Consider the following 25,145-nt stretch of genomic DNA (forward strand, 5'->3'; position numbering starts at 1 on the left):
AAAGGCAATTATATATAATTGGAAATTTGTACGACACTGTAGAATATTAAGTATTGTGTTATGAATCTTCAGGTATAGCTCAGACCAACCAACCACCTTCGACAGGGATGAATATAAAGCCAATCTTTGTTTAGTGTGCATTGATCTTTCTGGCTATTGAGGAGAAAATCCAAAATATATGGTGTAATTTGACACTTTCTTTTTTAAAGAAACAAAAATACCAGTAATTTCATTTCCAGCCTATTTATGTTCTACAATCTGTTATCTACACACATAGCTTAAGAGCACCAGCACTGCTTGCTTCCCACAGCCTTTCCAGTCATCAGCCCAGGTACCTATGTTGTGGTTTTATAGCTAAGGGGCAGTTGGGTGTGAAGTCATGTGTCTGCAAGCACAAGATAAAGAATTGAAGATGAGCCTGGGAGATACAACAGGACCCTGAGTCAAAAAGCCAACTGAACTAAACCAAGACAAACAAAAATGTCCTCACCTGTGCTCTTGTAAACCACTCTGATAAAAACCACACAAAAGACATGGACGAAGTAGTGGGGCCAGTTGGGAAGAGGAAGGGGAAGCGTGGGAGTACGGTGGAGGTGAGGGGTGGTAATGGGAACTGAATGTGATTGAAACACATTGCACACATGTATGAAAATGTCATGATTAACATATGCTAATAAGCATTGAGAAGAGATGTTTTGTGTAGACTCTTATCTACTTACCACGTCATAGATACATACATCACGAGTATCTGTGTTATGTTTTCCCCAAATTAATGTGCATTTTACATGCATTAATTTAAATACAGATGTGACTCCTCAGAAGAGAAATTTGAAAAATTTCTATACTACATAATTAGAAAATTAGATTTCCAGAGAATTCTTATTTTCTTCTATTAGCATACAGAAGAAAGAGTGGTTTCTTCTACTTCATTTTTAAGGTGATGCAGATTGAACCCAGAGCTGTGCACAAGAGCTAGTTCCAGGACAGGCTCCAAAGCTACAGAGAAACCCTGTCTTGAAAAAACACATTTTTTAGACAGTGTTTTTCTACATAGACCTGGTTGTCCTGGAACTCACTCTGTAGACCAGGTGGTCCTCAAACTCACAGAGATCTGCCTGCCTCTGCCTCCCAAGTGCTGGGATTAAAGACAGGCACCAGGCTGTAGAATAGACATTTGGAGGTTTCATCTCTTTCCCTTTCTTTTTCAGGCACAGGGAAACTGAGTGTCTACACAGGACAGCCAAGTACTCTGCCACTGAGCAATACTCCCATCTCCAAAGTTATGTTCAAGTGTTCTCCTGCATGCCATCCTTGAATGTTGACCTTATGTTGAAAAAACCAAGTAATAAATTATTTTTCCTAATAGTTAAAATCCAAGAAAATCTTTTTAGATTCTTCTGCAAAGGTTCAGATACCAGTTTCTAACTTATATCCTAACTACTTCTTGAGGTTGGCGAATTGAGCTGGAGACAAAATTTTAATTCCCTATATTTGACAAATTTTTAATTCCTCATATTAGCAACTTCTCTTGCGCAAGCATACACTTGAAAGAAGAGTGTGAAGCTATTTTTCATAACTTGACACTATAGCACTAGGAAACCCACGCCTTTAATGTCATTACTGTAAAGGATTCTACAATTTTCAGCATTAAAAGAAGAAAAGACAAAAAGGCTTTGCTGGGGTTTGGGAATCATAGCTGAAACTTGAATCACCCTCAGAAAAGATTTCTTTTTTGTTTTACTCTTCGAGACAGGGTTTCTCTGTGTAGCTTTAGAGCCTGTCCTGGAACTCACTCTGTAGCCCAGGTTGGCCTCAAACTCACAGAGATCTGCCTGCCTCTGCCTCCTGAGCACTGGGATTAAAGGTGTGCGCCACCACCACCTGGCCTCAGAAAAGATCTTTAGCATAAATAATTTCTTCAAACTTACAGTCTGAAAAACAATAGTTCATTGAGGTATTTTCTTGTCACAAAATAGAAATTTGGGGGCAGAGACTGTGGGGTTTCAGCTGTTTCTCCAAGAAAGGGTCACCTATTATTTCACCCTTACGGAAGTGTCACACTGGAAACTATTTTAGGAGCAAGAACTACACTGAGGGGCATGAGGAACAATGACCACTTAATGTCAGGAAGAGAACTCCAGCTGGAGAGATAGTAGAGAGTCACCATGACCAACCAAGCCGCTCTAGCCATGCAGGAAAATAGGAACTGCCCCTACTGACAAGAATGTAATAATAAAAAAGTTAAAATCATATCAGTGATGTCCGACCAATCAACTGAAAGACTAGGCTCAGTGAAAACTTGAGTGGTTACAAACACGTAAACATCGACTTATGCAACATGAAAACAGAGAGCTAATTATCATAAATTAATAAAGGGAAAAAACCCAAACTCACAGGAACCAAAGGAGTGTCATCAATGGGAAACTTGGACTCAACTGAGCTGCACACAGGTTCGCTTTTCCCACAGCTCTCCTGGCTGATGAGAGTGTCTGCGTAGTTGGGCTGCGGGAAGATTAGGTGGCTCTTCCCAGAGTCAGGTGTGAGGGAGAACTCTTGAGAATAGGTCTGTAGGAAAGCTTGAATCCCATGCACGCCCACAACATATGATGGTGGTACCCCAGTCAATCCGCCCGATGTGGCCTGTAGCAGATGCGAAGCGTGCCAGCGCCTTAGCCTAAGGACCAGCAGTGCAAGTACAAAGACTAGGAAGACACAGGAGACCACAGCAACTGCCACTACCAGGTAGAGTGTGATATCAGAATCAGGGTCTGCAGGAGTGTCGACACTACCCAAGTCAGCCAGGATGTCGGGGATGCTGTCTGCCACAGCCACTGTGAGAGTGACGGTGGCAGAAAGAGGGGGTTGGCCATGATCCTGGACAGCCACCACGAGGCTTTGCTTGAGTGCGTCTCTGTCTAGCAGCGCCCGAGCCGTGCGCACTTCGCCTGAGCGGAGCCCTACTGTGAAGAGTCCGGGCTCACTAGCCTTGAGCAGACGGTAAGACAACCAGGCGTTCTGTCCCGAGTCTTTGTCCACCGCCACCACCTTGGTCACTAGATAGCCGGCCTCTGCTGAGCGGGGCGCCAGCTCCACACCGGTGGAGCCATCAGTTGGGAGGGAGGGGTACAGGATCCTGGGAGCATTGTCATTCTGATCCAGTAGAAACACAGTCAGGGACGCGTTGCTGCTTAGTGGGGGATGTCCGCTGTCGCTTGCCCTCACCTGTATCTGCAGATTTCGAAACTGCTCATAGTCAAAGGATTGCAGAGCATAGAGCACACCGGTGTCGGAGTTGATGGAGACGTAGGAGGAGAGTGGAGCTCCCTGGATGGTGGTCTCCACCAAAGAGTAAGTGACCTTAGCGTTCTCACTGTCATCGGGGTCGTGGGCAGTAACTGAGAAGATGGAGGTGCCTCTGGGGTTGTTTTCAGGGACATAGACTGAGTATGAAGTTTGAGAGAAGGCAGGTGGGTTGTCATTGATGTCAGCTACGTACAGGGTGATGTGACTTTCTGTGGACATGGATGGGGTTCCCCTGTCTGTTGCCGTCACTGTGATGTTATACTCAGAAGCTTTTTCTCGATCCAGAGTCTGGGTTGTCAACAACCTGTAGTAATCATCTACTGAATTTTCTAATTTAAAAGACGGGTTCTCCTGGATGGAACAGACAACTTGACCGTTCTTTCCCGAGTCTTGGTCTTGAGCATTGAAAAGAACGATTACAGTCCCTGGAGGCGCATCTTCCCTCACGGGGCTAAACAGAGATGTAATGGTCACTTCCGGCCGATTGTCGTTTACATCTTCTACCATAATTACCAGTTTGGTCCGCCCTTTCAGTCCCCCACCATCTTCAGCCTGTATTTCCATTTCATATAATGAACATTCTTCATAATCCAGAGCTTTCGCTACTGATATTTCCCCGGTATTTTCATGAAGATGGAATAACAGGGACCGTTTTTCATTAATCTTCCGGAATTTATATGTCACTTTCCCATTGGCACCCTCATCCGGGTCCCTAGCTCTCACTGTAAGCAGCAAGGTGCCTGGGGTCACGTTCTCAAGGACTTTCACGCGGTAAAGCGGTTGGTCGAAAACAGGGGCATTGTCGTTTGTATCCAACACTGTGATCTGGATGAGTGCTGTGCTGGAGCGGCGCGGGTCGCCGCCATCGGAGGCGGTGAGGACCAGGTGGTGAATGGGCTCTTCCTCTCGGTCCAGGGTGCGCTCCAGCACCAGCTCTGGGTTTACAGTTCCGTCGTCTCCGGTTTGCAGGTGTAGAGAGAAGTGTTGGCTGGGGCTGAGCTGGTAACTCTGGAGTGAGTTTAGGCCCACATCTGGATCAACCGCTTCTGGGAGTGGGTACCGTGCTCCGGGGGCAGCGATTTCGCTGATTTTTACTATCAAATTTTCAGCCTCAAATTTCGGCGGATTGTCGTTGATATCAAGCACCTCTACTTCCACCCCATAAAGTTTCACTCTGTCTTCAACTAGGACTTTAAAGCTTAGGAGACAGGGCGTGCTCTGGGCACACAGCTCCTCCCGGTCTATCCTGCCTGCGGTGACCAAGCTGCCGCTCCGCGGGCTCAGAGAGAAAAGCTGAGTCTTACCTTTGGAGATGATGCGAACTCCGTGTTCCGCCAGCTCACGGGGATCCAGTCCCAGGTCCTTAGAGATATTTCCCACCATATAACCCTTTTCTGTCTCTTCTGGTACCAAATAGCGGATCTGCCTGGCCCTGGCCTCCCACAGCATCCCTAGCAGCACGCAAAGGAGGATCAGTCTTCTGCAGGGCGGGCGTCTGGTGCCGGCAGCCATTGTTGCTTTTGCTCCGAAATTTTCTCAGAATGCTTTTTGTGCTCACTTACTCCCTAGTCTCTTCTTTTCTTTCCACAATTGTCCGATGATACTTATTCCTCAGGAGAAAGACAGAGCGCTCCAAGTTAAAAGGTTGAGCTTTGCCCGGGAACCAGTTTGTAGGACACACAGGGCTTTGTGTAGTTGCTGACGTGAAAATCCGGATGGAATGCGGAGTTTTTCTTTCAGTTGGTGAACAGCGGCGCTCAGAGTCCTAAATGGTTACTACACCCTCCTTCCCTCCGTTCCTTTCTCAAGCCTCCTCTCCTTCTGTCCCCTTTCCTTTCCCCTCTTCCCAATCTTTTTTCTTTCTTTGTTTCTTTCTTCATCCATCCATCCCTCCATCCTTACTTCCTTTTGATTCTTCGAGAAAGTGTCTTACAGAAATGGAGTCACTTAGGCTGGTCTTGAAGGCTTGTACTCAAGCAATACTCCTGCCTCAGCCTCTGGAGTGGTTCTACTCGTGTGAATCCCCTCCCCCGTGACATATTTGATTATAGATGATTGATGAAAATAGTATTGGATTCTTATTGTGATTTTAGATTTTCTTGGCATTTTCTTGTATTTATATTGCAAAAAAATGACAATTTGTGAATATCTGAGTTGTAAATGAAGTGGAATAATATTTCCGTATTAACTCTCTGAAGAGTTTTAGCTTAATGTTAACCTAATTCACTTTAAATTTTGGATGTACACACTCTCTAAATTGTTATAATTTTATTTCTGTGGTGCTTTGTTTTGCATGTCTTTACAACTCTTAGACATAATTTTGATATGAATGTTATGTAATATCCATCATTTCCTTTATACTTGTATGATATACATGTTTATTCCATAATTATATTGGTTCCATTATTTTTCCTGGCAGGACCTCATTATGTAGCCCTGGCTGTCCTGGAACTACTATATAGACCAGACTGGTCACAAATTCACAGAGATCCCCCTGTCTCTGCCTCCAGTGTGCTGGGATTAAAAGCACACACCACCAAGTATGGGTCATAATTACACTAAATGAATATATAGATGGAGTACCTACTTTGAAGATATAATAAATTTATCAATCTTAATGATAAAATTCATTTTCTTTAAAACTTTTGTGCTATACAAAAATTTTACTTGGATGATATTTATATATTTCTTACCTTACCTATTTATATAAAAATCTTAACAAGATAGAGGTGTGTGTGTGTTTAAAGGCTAGGTTTCACTGTGTAGCCCTTGGCTGTCCTGAAACTCACTCTGTAGACCAGGCTGGCCTCAAACTCATGGAGATCCTACTTGCCTCTGCCTCCTAAGAATTGGGACAAAATATGTGCTGTCACAAGGTACAGGCAGGATTAAGGTTTTAAACCTCACATTCACGTGACCATTTAAACCTTTCCACTAGTTCACAAAAGGTTGAGCTTTTGATGTGAATGTATGATGCATGTACAGGTATTGGGAAAATAAAAATTAACATTTGAAAAAAGGAAATGTTCAATCCTTCATCATGACAGTGTGTGTGTGTGTGTGTGTGTGTGTGTGTGTGTGGTGTGTGTTGCTGGGGATGGAACCTAGAACTTCAGCATTCTAGGCAAGTGTTCTACCCCTGAGCTACATCCCCAACCTTCACACAGTTCAAGGGTTGAGATATGGCCCATTAGAAAATAACTCGCCTAGATGTCTGAGGTCATGAGCTCAATCCCCAGGACAAGAAGAAAAGAAAGGAAGCAAGAAATTATTAAATTTTAAAGTGGGCATTCACTTTTTCTTTTTCAAGACAGGGTTTCTCTGTAGCTTTGGAACCTGTCCTGGAGCTAGCTCTTGTAGACCAGGCTTGCTCAAACTCACAGAGATCCGTCTGCCTCTGCCTCCCAAGTGCTGGAATTAAAGGTGTGTGCCACCAATACCCGGCAATCATACACTTCTTATTCTAAAGTTCATTTAAAGTTAAGTAATAATTTAGTGAAAAGAACACAAAATACAGAATGAATGTCTACGACTAAGAAGTAAGTGGTAAGTGGTGTTATGAAAATAAGCAATATGTTCTTAAAGATGTCATATACTATATTATGACTGTCAGAGGAAACCAAACAAAGACGTAATATGAGATGGCAGTCTTGTATGCATACCTAACTAGTAGCTTTGGCCTTTAAGAAGCACTAACTCAGAACCCACTACAAGCATGGTGGGAAAACCTTTGTGACTTCAAATTATAAGATGAATCTAGTGTTTTCTCCTTACCCTTCCTTTTTCAAAGATTATATATAAAGGATCAGAGGAAAGTAGCCAGGTGGTGGTGACACCTTTAATCCTAGCACTCAGGAGGTAGAGACTAGCCTGGTCTACAGAGTGAGTTACAGAACAACCATAAACAGAGAAACCTTGTCTCAAAAACCAAAACCTCCATACCCAAGACAAAACCAAAACAAAAAGAATTAGAGGAAGGGGCTAAACAGAGATGACTCAGCAGTTAAAAGCACTGGCTTCTCTTCTAGAGGATCCACATAGTGGTTAATATCAGTCTATAACTCCAGAGTCACCACTGCACCCCGTCCTGTAAGTAGTGCTCCACCACTGCACCCCGTCCTGTGTAGTGCTCCACCACTGCACCCCGTCCTGTAAGTAGTGCTCCACCACTGCACCCCGTCCTGTGTAGTGCTCCACCATGGCACCCCAACCTGTAAGTAGTGCTCCACCACTGCACCCCGTCCTGTAAGTAGTGCTCCACCACTGCACCCCGTCCTGTAAGTAGTGCTCCACCACTGCACCCCGTCCTGTAAGTAGTGCTCCACCACTGCACCCCGTCCTGTGTAGTGCTCCACCACTGCACCCCGTCCTGTGTAGTGCTCCACCATGGCACCCCAACCTGTAAGTAGTGCTCCACCACTGCACCCCGTCCTGTAAGTAGTGCTCCACCACTGCACCCCGTCCTGTAAGTAGTGCTCCACCACTGTACCCCGTCCTGTAAGTAGTGCTCCACCACTGCACCCCGTCCTGTAAGTAGTGCTCCACCACTGCACCCCGTCCTGTAAGTAGTTCTCCACCACTGCACCCCGTCCTGTAAGTAGTGCTCCACCACTGCACCCCATTCTGTAAGTAGTGCTCCACCACTGCACCCCGTCCTGTAAGTAGTGCTCCACCACTGCACCCCGTCCTGTAAGTAGTGCTCCACCACTGCACCCCGTCCTGTAAGTAGTGCTCCACCACTGCACCCCGTCCTGTAAGTAGTGCTCCACCACTGCACCCCGTCCTGTAAGTAGTGCTCCACCACTGCACCCCATTCTGTAAGTAGTGCTCCACCACTGCACCCCGTCCTGTAAGTAGTGCTCCACCACTGCACCCCGTCCTGTAAGTAGTGCTCCACCACTGCACCCCGTCCTGTAAGTAGTGCTCCACCACTGCACCCCGTCCTGTAAGTAGTGCTCCACCACTGCACCCCGTCCTGTGTAGTGCTCCACCATGGCACCCCGTCCTGTAAGTAGTGCTCCACCACTGCACCCCGTCCTGTAAGTAGTGCTCCACCACTGCACCCCATTCTGTAAGTAGTGCTCCACCACTGCACCCCGTCCTGTAAGTAGTGCTCCACCACTGCACCCCGTCCTGTGTAGTGCTCCACCACTGCACCCCGTCCTGTAAGTAGTGCTCCACCACTGCACCCCGTCCTGTGTAGTGCTCCACCACTGCACCCCGTCCTGTAAGTAGTGCTCCACCACTGCACCCCGTCCTGTGTAGTGCTCCACCACTGCACCCCGTCCTGTAAGTAGTGCTCCACCACTGAATCCCAACCCCAATCTTTTCTTTCCTGTAGGATCTCACAGTCCCCCCCCCCCAAAGTGATAGAACTCAGTGAGATGAATCTGAAGAACTCAGCAAGTCTCTTTCATTCCACAAACACACAAGTAGTTTTCACATCTTTTTAGGGGAGTCAGAAAGCCTTGACTTTGTTAGGTAAGTCTAAGGAGCTAACTATGAGGAATAAACACAAGAAAGGGAGCGCGCAGTGAAGTCAGTAAAGAGGGATAACAATGAGTGGTTTCATGCTTAAAGGATGAAGTAACTTTTTTTTGGTTGTGTGGTTGTTGTTTTTTGTTTTTGTTTTTGAGACAGGGCTTCTCTGTATAACAGATCCCTGGCTGTCCTGGACTTCCTCTGTAGACCAGGTGGCCTCGAACAGATCCGCCTGCCTCTGCCTCCTGAGTGCTGGGATTAAAGGCTTGGGCCACTTACTACCTGGCAAATTACTATGTACTCTAAATTTAATGTTTGCCAATGTATACCAAAATTAGAAAGAATGGTGATTCAGATTTATAATCCAGCCTGCAGGAGACTGAGACAGTAGAACCTCCAGTTCTAGGTTGGCCTCTGACACACAGTATAATAACTTCCAGGCCAGCCTGGGATACATAGGGAGTCATGAATCAAGACCACCCTAGAAATTACAAAGCAAGACTCTGTCTCAAAAAAAGTGAAAATCAACCGGTAAATTTCAATCACTTTGGAAAAACTTTCCACTTACTCTGTTGTGAAGCTAACAGCACACACTCTCAGTACTGTGTGGATGTTTTTACATTTTACAACCTTTTACATTTCTTTCTGGAGCTCATTTTATATCAAAGTTCACGTCATCTTCATTGATGAAAGGAAATAGAACTTTGAGCCATTTTAACTTGTTTGAAGAGGACTAACACGACCAGAAAATGTGCTGTATTGGCATGTAACTAAAGATAGTTGGGGAGTTCAGGAAGAGAGAAGCAAAAGTTTCAATGGAACTCACCGGTGTTAGAGGTTCCGGGTGGGAAGTCGGCTCACTGGGATCACAAAGTGGAAACAAGGCCCCCGATGACTCAGGGCAAAGAAGGCCTTGTCCTGAACTCAATGGCTCACTGCATTTTAGAAAATTACATTCTGTTTTTCCGACATGTGCACCATACAGATTATAGGAATATGGCAAAGTACCTTCGCTGTAGTTGGGGGGAACCACAGGTCTAGATTCAGAACAAAGTCCAGGCTGAAAGCAGCCCCAGACAGAGGGGCTGGAGGAGTGTCGCAGTCGAAGCGCGATGGCTAGAATCACAGCCAGGAGGAAAAGCACAGAAATCAAGGCCAAGGCCACCACCAAGTAGAACTGCAGCTCGGCTTGAGGGTCAGGGGATAGTGGGCGGTCACTGAGGTCTGGCAGGGCCTCCTGCAGGCTGTCAGCGAATACTAGAAGCAGCGTGGCGGTGGCCGAGAGAGGCGGCTGTCCACCATCGCGAACACCAACCAACAGACGCTGCCGCGCCGCGTCTTTGTCTCCCAAGGCACGCGCTGTGCGCACCTCGCCAGTGCGCAGGCCCAGGCTGAAGAGTCCGGGATCGCTGGCCTGCAGCACGTGGTACGACAACCAGGCATTGTGTCCCGAGTCTGCATCCACCGCCACCACTTTGGTGACCAGGTATCCGGGCTCGGCGGCGCGCGGTACCATGTCGAAAAGCGCTGAGCCATCGGGCTCGAGCGCGGGGTACAGCACGCGGGGCGCGTTGTCGTTGCGGTCGCCCACCAGTATGCGCATGCTCACGTTGGCGCTGAGCGCGGGCGAGCCCTGGTCACGCGCCTGCAGTGTCAGCTGGAAGGAGCGGAGCTGCTCGTGGTCGAAGGCGCGCTGCGCGAACACCACTCCGCTCTGTGCGTTCACGGTCACGTATGACCACAGCGATTTAGGTTCCAGGTCGCTGGCTAGGATGGAGTAGGAAACATCGCCATTAGATCCCAAATCCGGGTCAGACGCGCTGACTTGAGCGATGGAGGCTCCAGGTGGGTTGTTCTCGGCTACATACACCAAGTAGGATGTCTGATGGAAAAGCGGAGTGTTGTCATTGACGTCACCAATGTGTAGGGTGATTTTTGTCGTGGAGGAGAGGGGTGGCTTGCCTCTATCAATGGCGGTGATGGTGACATTGTATTCTGGGGTAAGCTCTCTGTCTAAGGTTATATCTGTTACTAATTTATACGAGTTTTTGGAAGAGGAGATGATTTTAAAGGGCACCTCACCGTCTAGTCCACAATTAACCTCCCCGTTTTCCCCGGAATCTCCGTCGTGGATTTTGATCAATGCAATTAGTGTTCCCGGCGCTGCGTTTTCTGGAATCGTTTCGAGTAGAGAGCGAACTGTAATTTCTGGGCTGTTGTCATTTTCATCCTGAATGTTAATTTCAACTGTGCATTGAGCAACCAGGCCTCCACCATCGCGCGCTTCCACCACTATAGAATAGTCTTTGATTTCTTCAAAATCCAGTGTCCTCTGTGTTGTAATTTCTCCACTCTTTGAATTTAGACTGAACACTTGTCCAGCTCTGTAGAAGGAATAAGTAATCTCTGAATTTACGCCCTCATCCTTGTCGGTAGCTGTCACCTGTAGCACAGTTGTGCCTGGGGGCACGTTTTCTGGAAGGCGAACTCTGTACACTTCCTGGTCGAACACCGGAGAATTATCGTTGGCATCAGTTACCTGGATCCGAAGCTCAGTGGTGCCACTTAGGGGAGGATTCCCGCCGTCTAAAGCAGTCAGGACTAATCGGTAGAAATTCTGCTGTTCACGGTCTAAAGTGTTCTCCAATACCAACTCCGGGTATTTACGACCATCTTGTTTTTCTTTATTCACTAGTGAGAAACTAGGGCTAAGAGAGAGTTTATAATTCTGTAGCGAGTTTAAGGCAATATCCGCATCTTCTGCTACCTCTAATATAAATCGGGTGCCCGGTTGTGCAGACTCACTTATTTGCAGCTCCGAGAAAGTGTGCATGAATTTTGGCATGTGGTCATTAATGTCCTCAAGCTCCACGCTCACGTGATAAAAGTTCAACGGATTTTCAGCAACAGCCTCAAATTCCAGAACACACAACGGCTTCTTCCCGCAAATCTGCTCCCTGTCCAGCCTGCTGCTCACTAGCAACTCCCCGCTGGTTGCGCTCACACTGAAGTAAGGCTTCTGGGAACTGATAAGCAGCTTTCGGGTCGGTAGTTCCTGGACACTGAAGCCCAGGTCCTTGGCGAGGTTCCCCACTACCGAGCCGGTGGGCATTTCCTCGGGGATCTTGTAGCGGATCTGCTCAGAGAGCGCGGTGCAGAACAAAGGCAGCAGGAAAGGAAGGAGCATTGGCGGCCTCTGTCCCCGGCGCCTTTCGGCAGCGCCCTCCCACATTCTTCTTGTTCCCCTTTGCTCGCTCACCAACCTGGAGACGCCGGGTTACGAGGAAGCTCCGTGCTGCGGATATTCCTGGCTCCAAATGGTCTTTGATGCCAGTTCTAGTTCACGAAACGGTTGATTCTTCTTTTGCTTGGAAGATGCGGTATAAAAGGATAAGGCGGAGAAAGGGCTCTTTGGAAAGCGCTCTGCGGCTGCGCAAGATACGGAGCTTCAAGCTCTCCAGATTGACCAACAGCGGCGCCCAGAGTCAACAGTAGGAAACTGCAGCCTCTGCTGTTTTGAAGTTTTTTTTTCTTTTTCTCAACTAATATTACAATTGTGCCTAACTAAATAAGTCATATTTTAATATTCAAATATTGAACAGAGATGTTAAACACCTCTTTCATATATCTTTTTATTCTTTCAATATTGTTGGAAATACCACATGGTTTTCATGCAAACCTATATATGTTGGTCCATTCTTTGGTCACTGCATTGACTGTGTTTTTACCTAAAGCAAAGCGTTACCCTTTTGAGTGAGAATTTAATAACTAATGTGACATTAGTCTTACACTCAGAGTCTATTATATTATTATTGTCACAAATTTATTTCTTGTTGGCTGTTGTGTTGAAACTACTCTCACTCCTCTTTTGTTTATTTCTAGAATTCTTTCAATATTTCTAAGTAATCAATGCTGTTTCATAATGTTTGGAAATATCAGTACTGTTGCAAATTATTATTATTAATTTTATGGTTGGGCAGATCTGTCCCATACCTCAGATGTCCTTTCTTCCTGGAAATGTCAATATTCTCTTTATAAAAACAAAGAGAATCTTCATTACTTCTTTAGGAGATACTCATTTGAGAAGACGGTCTCAGTGATGTAGCCCAGATATAGTACAGCCTGCTAAGTTCCTCCTTTTCTTATTTCCAAATTATATAGTTTCTATCCTACTTTTTATATTACATTAATTTATTCTAAAAATTACTGGGGAAATTATTAGCTATTTGAAACACAATATTTTACTTGTGTTGCAAATATTATTTGCAAAATATTGCAAAAATTATTTCTTTATCCATGCACTATACTATTATAATGTAATGACTTTGAAATTGGAGAAATTGAACTCATAGTAGGCCCAACACATAGTTACTGAATATAATGATATTTGGTTTAACTTTATATTCCACTAATTAATTAGTTTTTTAAGTGATGGAAATCAAAGCAATACTTTGCACACACTAGACAAGAGACAACTTTCTTTACCCCTAACAAAATAACAAAGTGCTAATTATGTAGTTGTCTCATCAAATGAATGTGCGCCCAGATGTTACAGAAAGCATGAAGTTAATTTCTACTACAGTGTATATGTAACATAGGCTGGAACACTGCACAGTCCTTGGGAAAGATCCTTCTCAACAATCACAAAGGCTTTATCTTGTCTTCCATTTTTGACTGGTGACAAACTAGGAGTTAGCTTTATTCAAATGCTACGAGAAGGAACACAGTTAATGTGTATAGTTTAGTTGAAATGTTCTTTTTTCTCTGAAATTGGTGACTTATTTGGAATTTGTTTATCATCTCACCATTTCAGATGGATGTGGAGCCTAAAATGCTCAGGTAAGTCAGTCTGCTGAAACAGATTCTTCAGTATCTTATGAACATTTCTTCTTTTCCTTCCTTTCTTAATTTTGTTTTATCAGGACAGCATTTCTCTGTGTAGCAGGCCTGGCTGTCCTGGAACTTGTCTTGTAGACCAGGCTGGTCTCAGACTCACAGAGATCCACCTACTTTTGCCTCATGAGTGTTGGATTAAACGCATGTGCCACCCCCTCCCCAGCTGAAAGTTTAAGTTTAGATTTTGTTACTTTTCCTTTGGAGGGAGATTAATCACTAGTTGAGGGTTTAGATTCCATATTTCCATTGGTACAGACCCAGAAAGGTTTATATACACGTCCACTCAACATTCATGCACAGGTTTCACCCCTGCCAAGTTCTGTATTGTAAAATGTGCTTGTGGTTTGAGTTTGATGAACGCTGATGAAGAAAGCAGGCCTCAAAAGATGCTTAAAGTCGAGAAATCTTGCAGCGCCTACTTGTAGACTAATATAACGGTGACATATTTGATGATTACTGAGGTAACGACTAAGGATCTGGACACACCAATTACTTTTCTGTAGTACTAACTTAGAACAAACACGTGCGCAAGTAGAAAACTGTGTGGTAGATGTTTAGAGAAAGAACAATGGGATGTTTAAAGGTTGAACAATGTCTTGTCTAAGCTTTTGGCATGGGTCTTTTTGGTGTTTTCAGACAGAGTCTCACATAACCCAGGCTAACCTTGAACTTAATAAAATACTGGAGGATGAACTTGAACTTTTGATTCTCCTGCCATCACCAACCCTACCCGTGGGCTAGGATTACAAGCATGTGCAACCCTGCACAGTCTGTGTGATGCTGTGGATCAAACTCAGGGTTTGGGGAAGCTAGGCAAGCACTCTGATAACTAACACAACTCCCTTGAAAACAATCTTTTCAGCACCCTATGACTCTTAAGTGTTCAGTTTGACATTGCCATCATTTAAATGCACACACAAGTCTCAGCATATCTCAAAATTGCTATGAGAGCCAGAGAAGCGAACTTACCAGAGCACACGCATCTTCGTCCTTACTCTCATGGAAATCTATGGATGCTAGTAAGGAATCAGTTTTCTCACTGCTTTCTTGGTTAATGAGCATGTCTGCATAGTTGGGCTGAGGAAAGATAATGTGGCTTGTCTGGGAGCCTGAAGTGAGGGAGACTTCATGAGAATAGGTTTGCAGAAAAGCTTGGACCCCGTCGATGCCCACAAAATGTGAGGGAGGTGCAGGGGGCAATCCACCTCTGGAACTCTGGAACTGGCGAGACTTCTGCCAGCGTTGAAGCCTGAGTGCTAGGAGGACAATGACGAAGACAAGGAAGACGCAGGAGACAACAGCCACTGCCACCACCAAGTGGAGGGTGAGATCAGAATCCTCTGGGGCCCCAGGGGTCCTAATGCTGCTCAAGTCAGCCAACACTTCAGGGATACTGTTAGCCACGGCCACAGTGAGCGTTACGGTGGCGGAGAGAGGAGGCTGGCCGTGGTCCTGCACAGCCATCACTAGGTTCTGTTTGAGGGCATCTCTGTCCAGCAGGGCCCGGGCAGTGCGCACCTCCCCCGTGTGCAGCCCCACCGAGAAGAGCCCAGGTTCGCTGGCCTTGAGCAGGCGGTAGGACAGCCAGGCGTTCTGTCCTGAGTCTCTGTCCACCGCCACCACCTTGGTCACAAGGTATCCAGGCTCTGCAGAGCGGGGTGCTAGTTCCACACCAGTTGAGCCATCTGTGGGGAGGCCCGGGTATAGAATCTCAGGAGCATTGTCATTCCGGTCCAATACACACAAGCGCAATGACACGTTGCTGCTGAGTGGTGGGTTTCCGCTGTCACTGGCAATAACCCAAAACTGCAAGTCTTGAATCTTCTCAAAGTCAAAAGATTGCAGTGCATACAGGACGCCAGTGTCTGAGTTGATGGAGATGTAAGAGGCCAGAGGTGCTCCCTGTATGGTGTCCTCAGATACAGAGTAAGTGACCTGCGCATTTTCCTGGCTGTCAGGGTCATGTGCAGTCAAGGAGAAGATGGAGGCACCTCTCAGATTGTTCTCTGGGATGTAGGCCGTGTAGGATGTATGGGGAAAACGAGGAGGGTTGTCATTAGTGTCTGCCACAATCAGGGCAATGTAAGTTTCAGTAGACAGAGGTGGGGCTCCTAGATCTGAAGCTATCACCGTGATATTGTAGACAGAGACCGTTTCTCGGTCCAGATACTTCCATGTCACCAATCTATAATAATTATCTATTGACTTTTCTAATTTAAAAGGTAAGTTCTCGTGTGTGGAACAGACAACTTGACCGTTCTTTCCAGAGTCTCGGTCATGCACATTCAAGAAGGCGATTACTGTACCAGGAAGAGAATTTTCCAGCACTGGGTTAAACAAGGATGTAATGGTCACTTCCGGCCGATTGTCGTTTACATCTTCTACCATAATTATCACTTTACTTCTCCCCAGAAGCGCACCCACATCTTCGGCCTGTATTTCCATTTCATATAATGAACATTCTTCATAGTCCAGAGTTTTCGCTACTGATATTTCCCCGGTGATTTCATCAAGATGGAATAACTGGGACTGTTTGTCATTAATTTTCTGGAATTTATATGTCACTTTCCCATTGGCACCCTCATCCGGGTCGCTAGCTCTCACTGTAAGCAGCAAGGTGCCCGGGGTCACGTTCTCAAGGACTTTCACGCGGTAAAGCGGTTGGTCGAAAACAGGGGCATTGTCGTTTGTATCCAACACTGTGATCTGGATGAGCGCTGTGCTGGAGCGGCGCGGGTCGCCACCATCCGAGGCGGTGAGGACCAGGTGGTGAATGGGCTCTTCCTCTCGGTCCAGGGTGCGCTCCAGCACCAGCTCTGGGTTTATAGCCCCTTGGTCTCCTCTTTGCATATCCAGAGAGAAGTGTTGGTTGGGGCTGAGCTGGTAACTCTGGAGGGAGTTTATGCCCACATCTGGATCAACTGCTTTTGGGAGTGGGTACCGTGCTCCGGGGGCAGCGATTTCATTAATTTTCACTTCCAGATCTTCAACATGGAACTTCGGATTATTATCATTAATATCAGTTATTTCGATTTCTACCCCAAAGAGTTTTCCTTTGTCCTCAACTAGGATGTTAATATTTACAAGACAGGGCTCGCTCTGGGCGCACAGCTCCTCCCTATCTATTCTGCCCGCGGTGACCAAGCTGCCGCTCCGCGGGTTTAGAGAAAAAAACTGCGACCTACCTCTGGAGACGATGCGGACCCCGCGCTCCGCCAGCTCGCGGGGCTCCAGCCCCAGGTCCTTGGAGACGTTACCCACGACCGTGCCTTTGTCTGTCTCTTCTGGAACCGAGTAGCGAATCTGTCCTACCCCGATCTGGCACAGCGTCCCCATCAGCGTACACAATAGGGCCAGCCCGCTTTGCCGGTGTTGATTTTTGGAAGCAGCCATTGTTCATTCGTACAAGAATCCTCCCAGTCTTCACTGGGCGTAGGCGGTTGGGTTTTTGGTAGCGGTGATGGGAACAGTAATCTTACGGAAAGCTGGAGAGCCACAAACCTGGGGACGGAATTTCACCGCAGTTCCGCAGTTGGACTCTGGAATCTGCCAGTCTGATTTTGTCAGCGCTGAGAATCTGATGGCTTTTCGGGGGTGCATTTCTCTCCCAGCAGGTGAACAGCGGCGCTTAGAGTCCTAAAGTGTTACTGCACTCAGACGCAGTTTCTTAAGCTTTTATTAGGCGCTTTTCATTACTTTAATTTTAAATTTGTTCCTAAATATTTATTTCAGAAGAAAGTGCAAACGTGTGTGTGATAAAGTGTGATTATGTTAATTATTTGGTCTGTGGATTAACATTGCATCAAATGGCGGTTTACATTCACTCCTAAAAGAAAACAGGGCAGTTTTATTTCCCGATGTTTCCCAGCTTTGTGAGAAACTTTTCAGTACATACGGTTTAATTAAGAACCCTAATTTCAGACTAGAAAAGATCCTTTAAAGATGATTATTTGGAGATTGTTTTATCTGGTTTAAACTAACCGTTGTAGTAGCTTTCCACAGAGTTGATGCTTTTACAATTCCTTTCTAAATGTTATTTTTAATTACACACTGATAAGTTTTTATATTAAGATTGTGAAATTTTAACAAATTCAAGTTGTTTTTTTTAAATCAGAGATTATACTGGTTTGTTATTTTATTTAAATCATGGATTTCTTCCTAGTTGATAGATACTTGAAAGGAACAGATAAAGACAACAATTAAAAGCAAAACTCTATGGATAGTTTTTTTGAGACACGGTCTAACTATGTAGCCCTGGCTGTCCTCGAACTTACTCTGTAGACCAGGCTGGTCTCAAACTCTCAGAGCTCCATCTACATCTGACTCCAGTGCTGGGATTAAAAGTGTGTACCACCAAGCCTGGCAATAGTTACATTTTAAATGAGATGACTATTTAAGACACACACACACACACACACACACACACACACGGTTAGCTCCACTACTACAGCTTTCACCCAGAGAACAACAAAGAGTGAGGAACACATAGCTATCACAAGAAGCCAAACAGTAAATGCCACTACAAAAACGCTTTCCATCGGTAGTTTGAAGTGGTCAGTAACTGAAGCAGGTGCTATAGACTGCCCAGCAGGAGTAACACAATGTACTATGACTTTTTGTATATATTATTTTTATATGCACATCAGATTAGAAAGTTTTGCTAAAATTTTGAAAACTTCAAGACTACTTTTCTCCTAGAGATAGTCTAAATTTGTAGAAGGCCTCTACATATTTTGATGTAGGAGAACAATGAAAAGACAGAGAATTTTCTGCTAGAGTTCATCCAGATGGCTCAGCAGACAGAAGCACTTGCCTTCCAAACCTTGTGACATGAGTTTTATCCTTGGAAGCCATATAAAAGGTAGAAGGAAAGAATGAAATCTACAACGTTGTCCTCTACCCGCATGTCTACCCCCATATTATTTACAAACAATACTAGTAATAATTTTTAAGATTGCATGTTGGAGTGTGTCAGGGAGAAACAGAGCAAAAGCATTGTTCATCTCTTCTCCAATGGGGGAGCCTACTGAATGAGCTTCAGTACAAAGAAACTCTCAAAAACCTACACTTCCAGCAATAACAGCCTGCTTTTGACCTTCTGGGTTTTGGGCTGTTCGTTTAGAAAGGGTCTCACATAGTCCAGGCTAGCCCTGCCTTCATTTACCAAATTCTGGCATTGTATATAATATAGTATTAAACCTTTTGATTTTCTGATGAATACTAAACCTTCTGCTAAGTAACTGTCCACACATAACATATTGCATAAAATTATGTCCAAGGGGCCATGGACATAAAGCTAAGCTTAAGAGATCTTATTTTGGGAGTCTTTGTTGGGAAAGGAATTAATCACATGAAACAAACAGATTATAGAAACTATAACAGATACATCAGTAGAAAATACTTTTTTTCTTTAAGGATCATTTCAGTGACTTTTTGTGTGTACGGAATTTTCTTTGCACGTAAGTCTGTGCACCACTTTCACGTCTTTCACCTTGGAGACCAGAAGAGGGTGTCATATCTCATGAAACCGGACTTACAGACAGTTGTGAAGCACCATATGGGTTCTGGGATTTGAACCTAGGTCCTCTGAAAGAGCAGCCAGTGTTCTTAACTGCTGAGCCTCAATGACTTTTGTTCATTTGTTTTGTTTTTTCTAGGCAGTACTGTAACTCTCGGTTGGCCTCAAACCCAGAGATCCACCTGCCTCTACTTCCCAAATGCTGGGATTAAAGACATGAGCCACCACACCCAGCTCCATGACTGCTTTTATAATTACAGTATGTTTAAGCTACAACAAGTATTCATCTTATATTGTATTAAGCAACAAGAAGAAAATTCATGGAGAACGCTCACTAAATTCTAGGGAGAGTCAGTAAATTTTCACATTGTAGGTAAGACCACTTTCTGATCATTTGAGTTTGGTACGCCATACCTATAAGGCACAGAAGTGCTCATACTTTATTCTTTGAAGAATTAGATGATCACTGTTCAGGATTATTTATCTGTTAAATGTATTATTTGTCTATTAAATGTATTTGGTTTTGTTGGCATGTGTGTCTGTGCCCTGTGTGTGTCTGGTACCCTCAGAGGCCAGAAGAGGGAGTCCGATCCCTTGGGACTGCAGTTACAGAAAATTGTCAGCTGCGAGGCACCTGCGATGCAGCCATTGCTCTTAACTGCTGAGTCTCTCTCCAGCCCCCATGAGCACTTTTTAACCCACTAAACTTTTCATGGTGGTCTTAGGGACTGAGTCAGCACACTAGGCAGGTGCTCTAACACTGAACCACACCACCAACTCTTCACCAGCATTGCCCTAAGAACTGGCTCTATCTGAAAAGTATATATTTCCTGAGAATATGGCCAAGTGAGTAGAAAGGAGTATATTATACTCGCAGGAAACTCACCTGATGGGACGTTGACTCACTGGAATTACAAAGTGGAAACAAGGCTCCCGCTGAATCTCCAAAAAGTATATCTTGTCCTGAATTCAACTGATCATTACATGTTAGGGAATTAAACTCTGCCTTCCCCGTGGGAGCTGCACACAGGTTGTAGGAATACGGCAAAATCCCGTCACTGTAGTTGGGGGGAACCACAACTTCTGACTGAAAGCAGCCCCAGACAGAGGAGCTGGAAGAGTGTTGCAGTCGAAGTGCGATGGCTAGAATCACAGCCAGGAGGAAAAGCACAGAAATCAAGGCCAAGGCCACCACCAAGTAGAACTGCAGCTCAGCTTGAGGGTCAGGGGGCAGTGGGTCATCTCTGAGGTCTGGCAGGGCCTCCTGCAGGCTGTCAGCGAAGATCAGGTGGAGCGTTGCTGTAGCCGAGAGTGGTGGCTGTCCACCATCACGCACAGCGACCAGAAGGCGCTGTCGCGCAGAGTCTCTGTCACCCAAGGCACGCGCTGTGCGCACCTCGCCAGTGCGCAGGCCCAGGCTGAAGAGTCCAGGATCGCTGGCCTGCAGCACGTGGTACGACAACCAGGCATTGTGTCCGGAATCGGCGTCCACCGCCACCACTTTGGTGATCAGATATCCGGGCTCGGCAGCACGAGGTACCATGTCAAAGAGCGCAGAGCCGTCGAGCTCCAGCGCGGGGTACAGCACGCGGGGCGCGTTGTCGTTGCGGTCGCCCACCAGTATGCGCATGCTCACGTTGGCGCTGAGTGCAGGCGAGCCCTGGTCACGCGCCTGCAGTGTCAGCTGGAAGGAGCGGAGCTGCTCGTGGTCGAAGGCGCGCTGCGCGAACACCACTCCGCTCTGTGCGTTCACGGTCACGTATGACCACAGCGATTTAGGTTCCAGGTCGCTGGCTATGATGGAGTAGGAAACATCGCCATTGGGCCCTAAATCCGGGTCAGAGGCGCTAACTTGGGCGATGGAGGCTCCAGGTGGATTGTTCTCTGCTACATGGACCAGGTATGAAACCTTTGTGAAAACTGGAGCGTTATCGTTCACGTCCCCAATGTGCAAGATGACACTAGAGCTGGAAGAGAGGGGCGGCTCACCCTTGTCCGTGGCTCTGATAGTAATGTTGTATTCTGGGTTCTGCTCGCGGTCTAGAACCCCGTCTGTCACTAATTTATATGTGTTTCTTGAGGAAGTGAGTATTTTAAATGGAACACCGCCTTCTAGTTTGCAGATAACTTCTCCATTACGTCCAGAATCTTTGTCTTGGGTTTTAAGCAGAGCGATGTGTGTTCCTGGCTCAGCGTCCTCCATTACGAGATCCGGTAGAGACTGGAACAACACTTCGGGGACATGGTCGTTTTCATCCAGGACTTCTATCTCCACTGTACATTGTGCAATCATTCCCCCACCATCCCTTGCTTCCAAAACAAGGGAATATTCTTTGACTTCTTCGAAGTCTAATGTATCCAGAGTAGTAATTTCCCCGGTATTAGAATCCAGGCTAAATTGTGTGATCTGGCCAGCTTCGCTAAAAGAATACGTGATTTGGGAATAGACACCCTCGTCCTGATCGGTGGCAGCCACCCTAAGCACGGTGGTTCCCGGGTGCACGTTTTCTGGCAGGCTCACCCTGTATATATCTTGGCTGAACACTGGAGGGTTATCATTGGCATCAGTCACTAGGACTTGTATCTGTGCAGTGCTGTTGAGGGGTGGATGCCCAAAGTCCAAAGCAGTCAAGGTCAAGTGGTAGGATTTCTGCTTTTCCCGGTCTAGAGGTGTCTTCAGTACCATTTCAGGGTATTTACTACCGTCTGACTTCTCTTTATTCACAAGTGAAAAATGATCGTTGGGACTCAGCTGGTAATTCTGCAGAGAATTGGTTCCAATGTCTGCATCATAGGCGGATCCTAAGATAAATCGTGTCCCTGGTTTTGTGGACTCACTTATTTGCAATTCAAAGGATGTGTGCGTGAATTTTGGCATGTGGTCATTAATGTCCTCAAGCTCCACGCTCACGTGATAAAAGTTCAACGGATTTTCAGCAACAGCCTCAAATTCCAGAACACACAACGACTTCTTCCCGCAAATCTGCTCCCTGTCCAGCCTGCTGCTCACTAGCAACTCCCCGCTGGTTGCGCTCACACTGAAGTAAGGCTTCTGGGAACTGACACGCAGCTTTCGCATCGGTAGTTCCTGGACACTGAAGCCCAGGTCCTTGGCGAGGTTCCCCACTACCGAGCCGGTGGGCATTTCCTCGGGCATCTTGTAACGGATCTGCTCAGAGAGCGCGGTGCAGAACAAAGGCAGCAGGAAAGGAAGGAGCATTGGCGGCCTCTGTCCCCGGCGCCTTTCCGCAGCGCCCTCCCACATTCTTCTTTTTCCCCTTTGCTCGCTCACCAACCTGGAGACGCCGGGTTACGAGGAAGCTCCGTGCTGCGGATATTCCTGGCTCCAAATGTTCTTTGATGCCAGTTCTAGTTCACGAAACTATTCTTCTTCTGCTTGGAAGAAGCGGTGTAAAGGATAAGGCGGAGAAAGGGCTCTTCGGAAAGCGCTCTGCGGCTGCGCAAGATATGGAGCTCCAGGCTCTCCAGACTGGCCAACAGCGGCACCCAAAGTCCACAGTAGGAAACTGCAACCTCTGTTGTTTGCCGTTTTTTTAAGTAATTTCCATACATTAAATAACGTTCAACATCTATTATCAGAAATGCTTTTTAGCAAAAATTTCCAGGATTATGTCTCTACAGGCATAATATCTGTTGACATAAGTGTGCTTAAATCTTTAATACTCCACTAGTGAGCCAAACATGACTGTAACAAGTCTTGGCCTAAATAATCTCAGGGAGCAATAACATTGCATATTTATTGAGCAGCAATATGGTGGTATAAATTTCCTTCTTTTTTTAAATCCCAAATGCTTTATCTCCTTTTTAAGGCATATCCAGTCTGATTTACTTCATACTTCATTTTCTGAGAGTGTCAGTCTTTTCTTCTTCTTCTTCTTCTTCTTCTTCTTCTTCTTCTTCTTCTTCTTCTTCTTCTTCTTTTCTTCTTCTTCTTCCTCTTCCTCTTCTTCCTCTTCCTTTTCTTCTTCTTCCTCTTCCTCCTTCCTCCTCCTCTTCCTTCTTCTGCTTCCTTTATTATTCCCCTCCTCCCTTTTCTTCTTTTAAGACAGGGTCTATCTACATAGAGTGGCTGTCCTGGAAATATGTCCACCAGGCTGATGTTGAGTTACAGAGATTCACCTGCTTCTGCCTCCCAAATGCTGGGATTAAAGGTGTGCACCACCATGTCTGGATGAAATTTGTTTTGATCCAGGTGCAATTCATACTCATCATTCAACTCATTTAATTTTGCAAAAATACTTTGAACAATTGCCTCACAGTACTGTTATGTGATTCTCACTTCCACTACCTCCGGTAAAGAAATGATACAGGCTGAACTGTTAGGCACCCCATTTCCCATTACAGTTATTCTCACTATAAACCATAACATCAACACTCAAATCACCGAGGGAACAATGGTTTACTTTGTGATGCTCAGGAACTAAAGACTATAGAACTCCAGTACTGGTCCCTTCTTATGCACTTGCTTTATATTTCAAGATAACTTCAGAATTGAGGGGAAACCTCCCTGGAGAGCATGCTTTCAATAGCTCCCCGAGTTTAGTGATGACTTCTTCTCTTTGTTTAGAAATGTATTTGAGAATCTAATACATGTTGATTATATCTGGAAACCCTATTTACAACAGTATGCCTTTCTTCACAAAATGTAATATTGTAATATTCTCACTAACTGGTCACACAACAGAACACCACGGAAGTGAAATATTCTCTTATGCTACTAAGTGCTTGCTCATATGGAAAATACCAAAACATACAGCACTGCAATAAAATATTCCGTGGAAGAATATGGAAGTAGTCAGTCCCCAAACTTAGTAATTTCTAGTCTTTTGTCCCCCAGCAGAGCAGATAAATGAAAGTGAATATGGCGTGGGGTTTGAGAGCATGAGAGGGTTATTTCATAGGACCAGCTTTCCCAGTGTCTCCACAGACACTTCAGCTGGAGTACCACCAAAAGAATACATTAGTGTGTGAAGAATGCAGTTGTTTATTTCTCCAAAAGAGTTACGACACTTGAAAAGATACTGGGGGTTGAGAATGAAGAAGAAGCTGGCCTAGAGGTCTTGTTTCTGTCTCCCGAAGGTTGCAATCAAGCAGAACCACCACACCTACATTGAAATGCCACCTTATTTGACAAATTTAATCTATTTTGACCAATTAAATTTTTTTTGATTTTTGAGATAGTTTCTCCGTGTAGCCATGGCTAACTTGGAACTCGCTCTGTAGTCCAGGCTGGCCTCAAACTCACAGAGATTTGCCTGCCTCTGCCTCCTGAGTGTTAAAGGTGTGTGACCATTGCCCAGCATGACCAATTAATTTTATTGTGTTATTAGATACCATGTCTATTTTATACAGATGTTAGTGGTGCTTACCACATTTTATTCTTTTATGTGAACTGTGTGTGCATGTGTGTGTGTGATGTGTGTGTGTGGTGTGTGTGGTGTGTGTGTGGTGTGTGTATGTGGTGTGTGTGTGTGGTGTGTGTGAAGTGTGTGAAGTGTGTGTGTGAAGTGTGTGTGTGTGTGTGTGTGTGTGTGTGTGTGTATGAAGGCCAGAGGTGAATGTCAGGTATTGTTCCTCAGGAGCCTTCTAACATATTTTTTGAGTCAGGGTCTCTCACTGGGACCTGGGCTTCACCAGTTGGTTTAGGCTGGCGGGACCAATCCCAGAGATCTGCCTGTCTCTGCCTCCCCAGCACCGGGATCAGAAGTGCAACACCATGCTGTATCTTCTGCATGACACCATGTCTATTTTATACAGATGTTAGTGGTGAATACTTGAGAATTGAACTCGGGTATTCATGCTTGTGCAGGAAGCTTTTACTGGATAAGGTATCTCCCCAGCTGGACACATTTCATCTTGAAGCATCTATCTAATATTCTGGGAGATGAGTATGCTCTACATAGTTGAGCAAGTAATCATGCTTTTT

General features: G+C 45.5%; 1 protein-coding gene across 13 annotated transcripts in view; it reads right to left on the minus strand.

Annotated features, from left to right (window-relative positions):
- Window positions 1–25,145, minus strand: part of LOC142847804 (protocadherin gamma-C4) — a 191,244-nt gene that overhangs the window by 96,459 nt on the left and 69,640 nt on the right. Inside the window, exon 1 of one of the 13 annotated variants that reach the window (XM_075968898.1) lies at window positions 20,085–22,633. The exons of 9 other annotated variants lie outside the window; for them this stretch is intronic. In XM_075968898.1, the coding sequence (XP_075825013.1) occupies window positions 20,085–22,463 (2,379 nt within the window). In that variant the 5' untranslated portion in view covers window positions 22,464–22,633. Of the gene's footprint in view, window positions 1–2,394; window positions 5,008–9,610; window positions 12,197–14,649; window positions 17,187–20,084; window positions 22,634–25,145 lie in introns of those variants that run through there. 3 more of the 13 variants (XM_075968882.1, XM_075968896.1, XM_075968890.1) reach the window with 3 other exon arrangements.

This window comes from Microtus pennsylvanicus, chromosome 4, assembly GCF_037038515.1.
Source record: "Microtus pennsylvanicus isolate mMicPen1 chromosome 4, mMicPen1.hap1, whole genome shotgun sequence".
Classification (NCBI taxonomy): Eukaryota; Metazoa; Chordata; class Mammalia; order Rodentia; family Cricetidae; genus Microtus; species Microtus pennsylvanicus.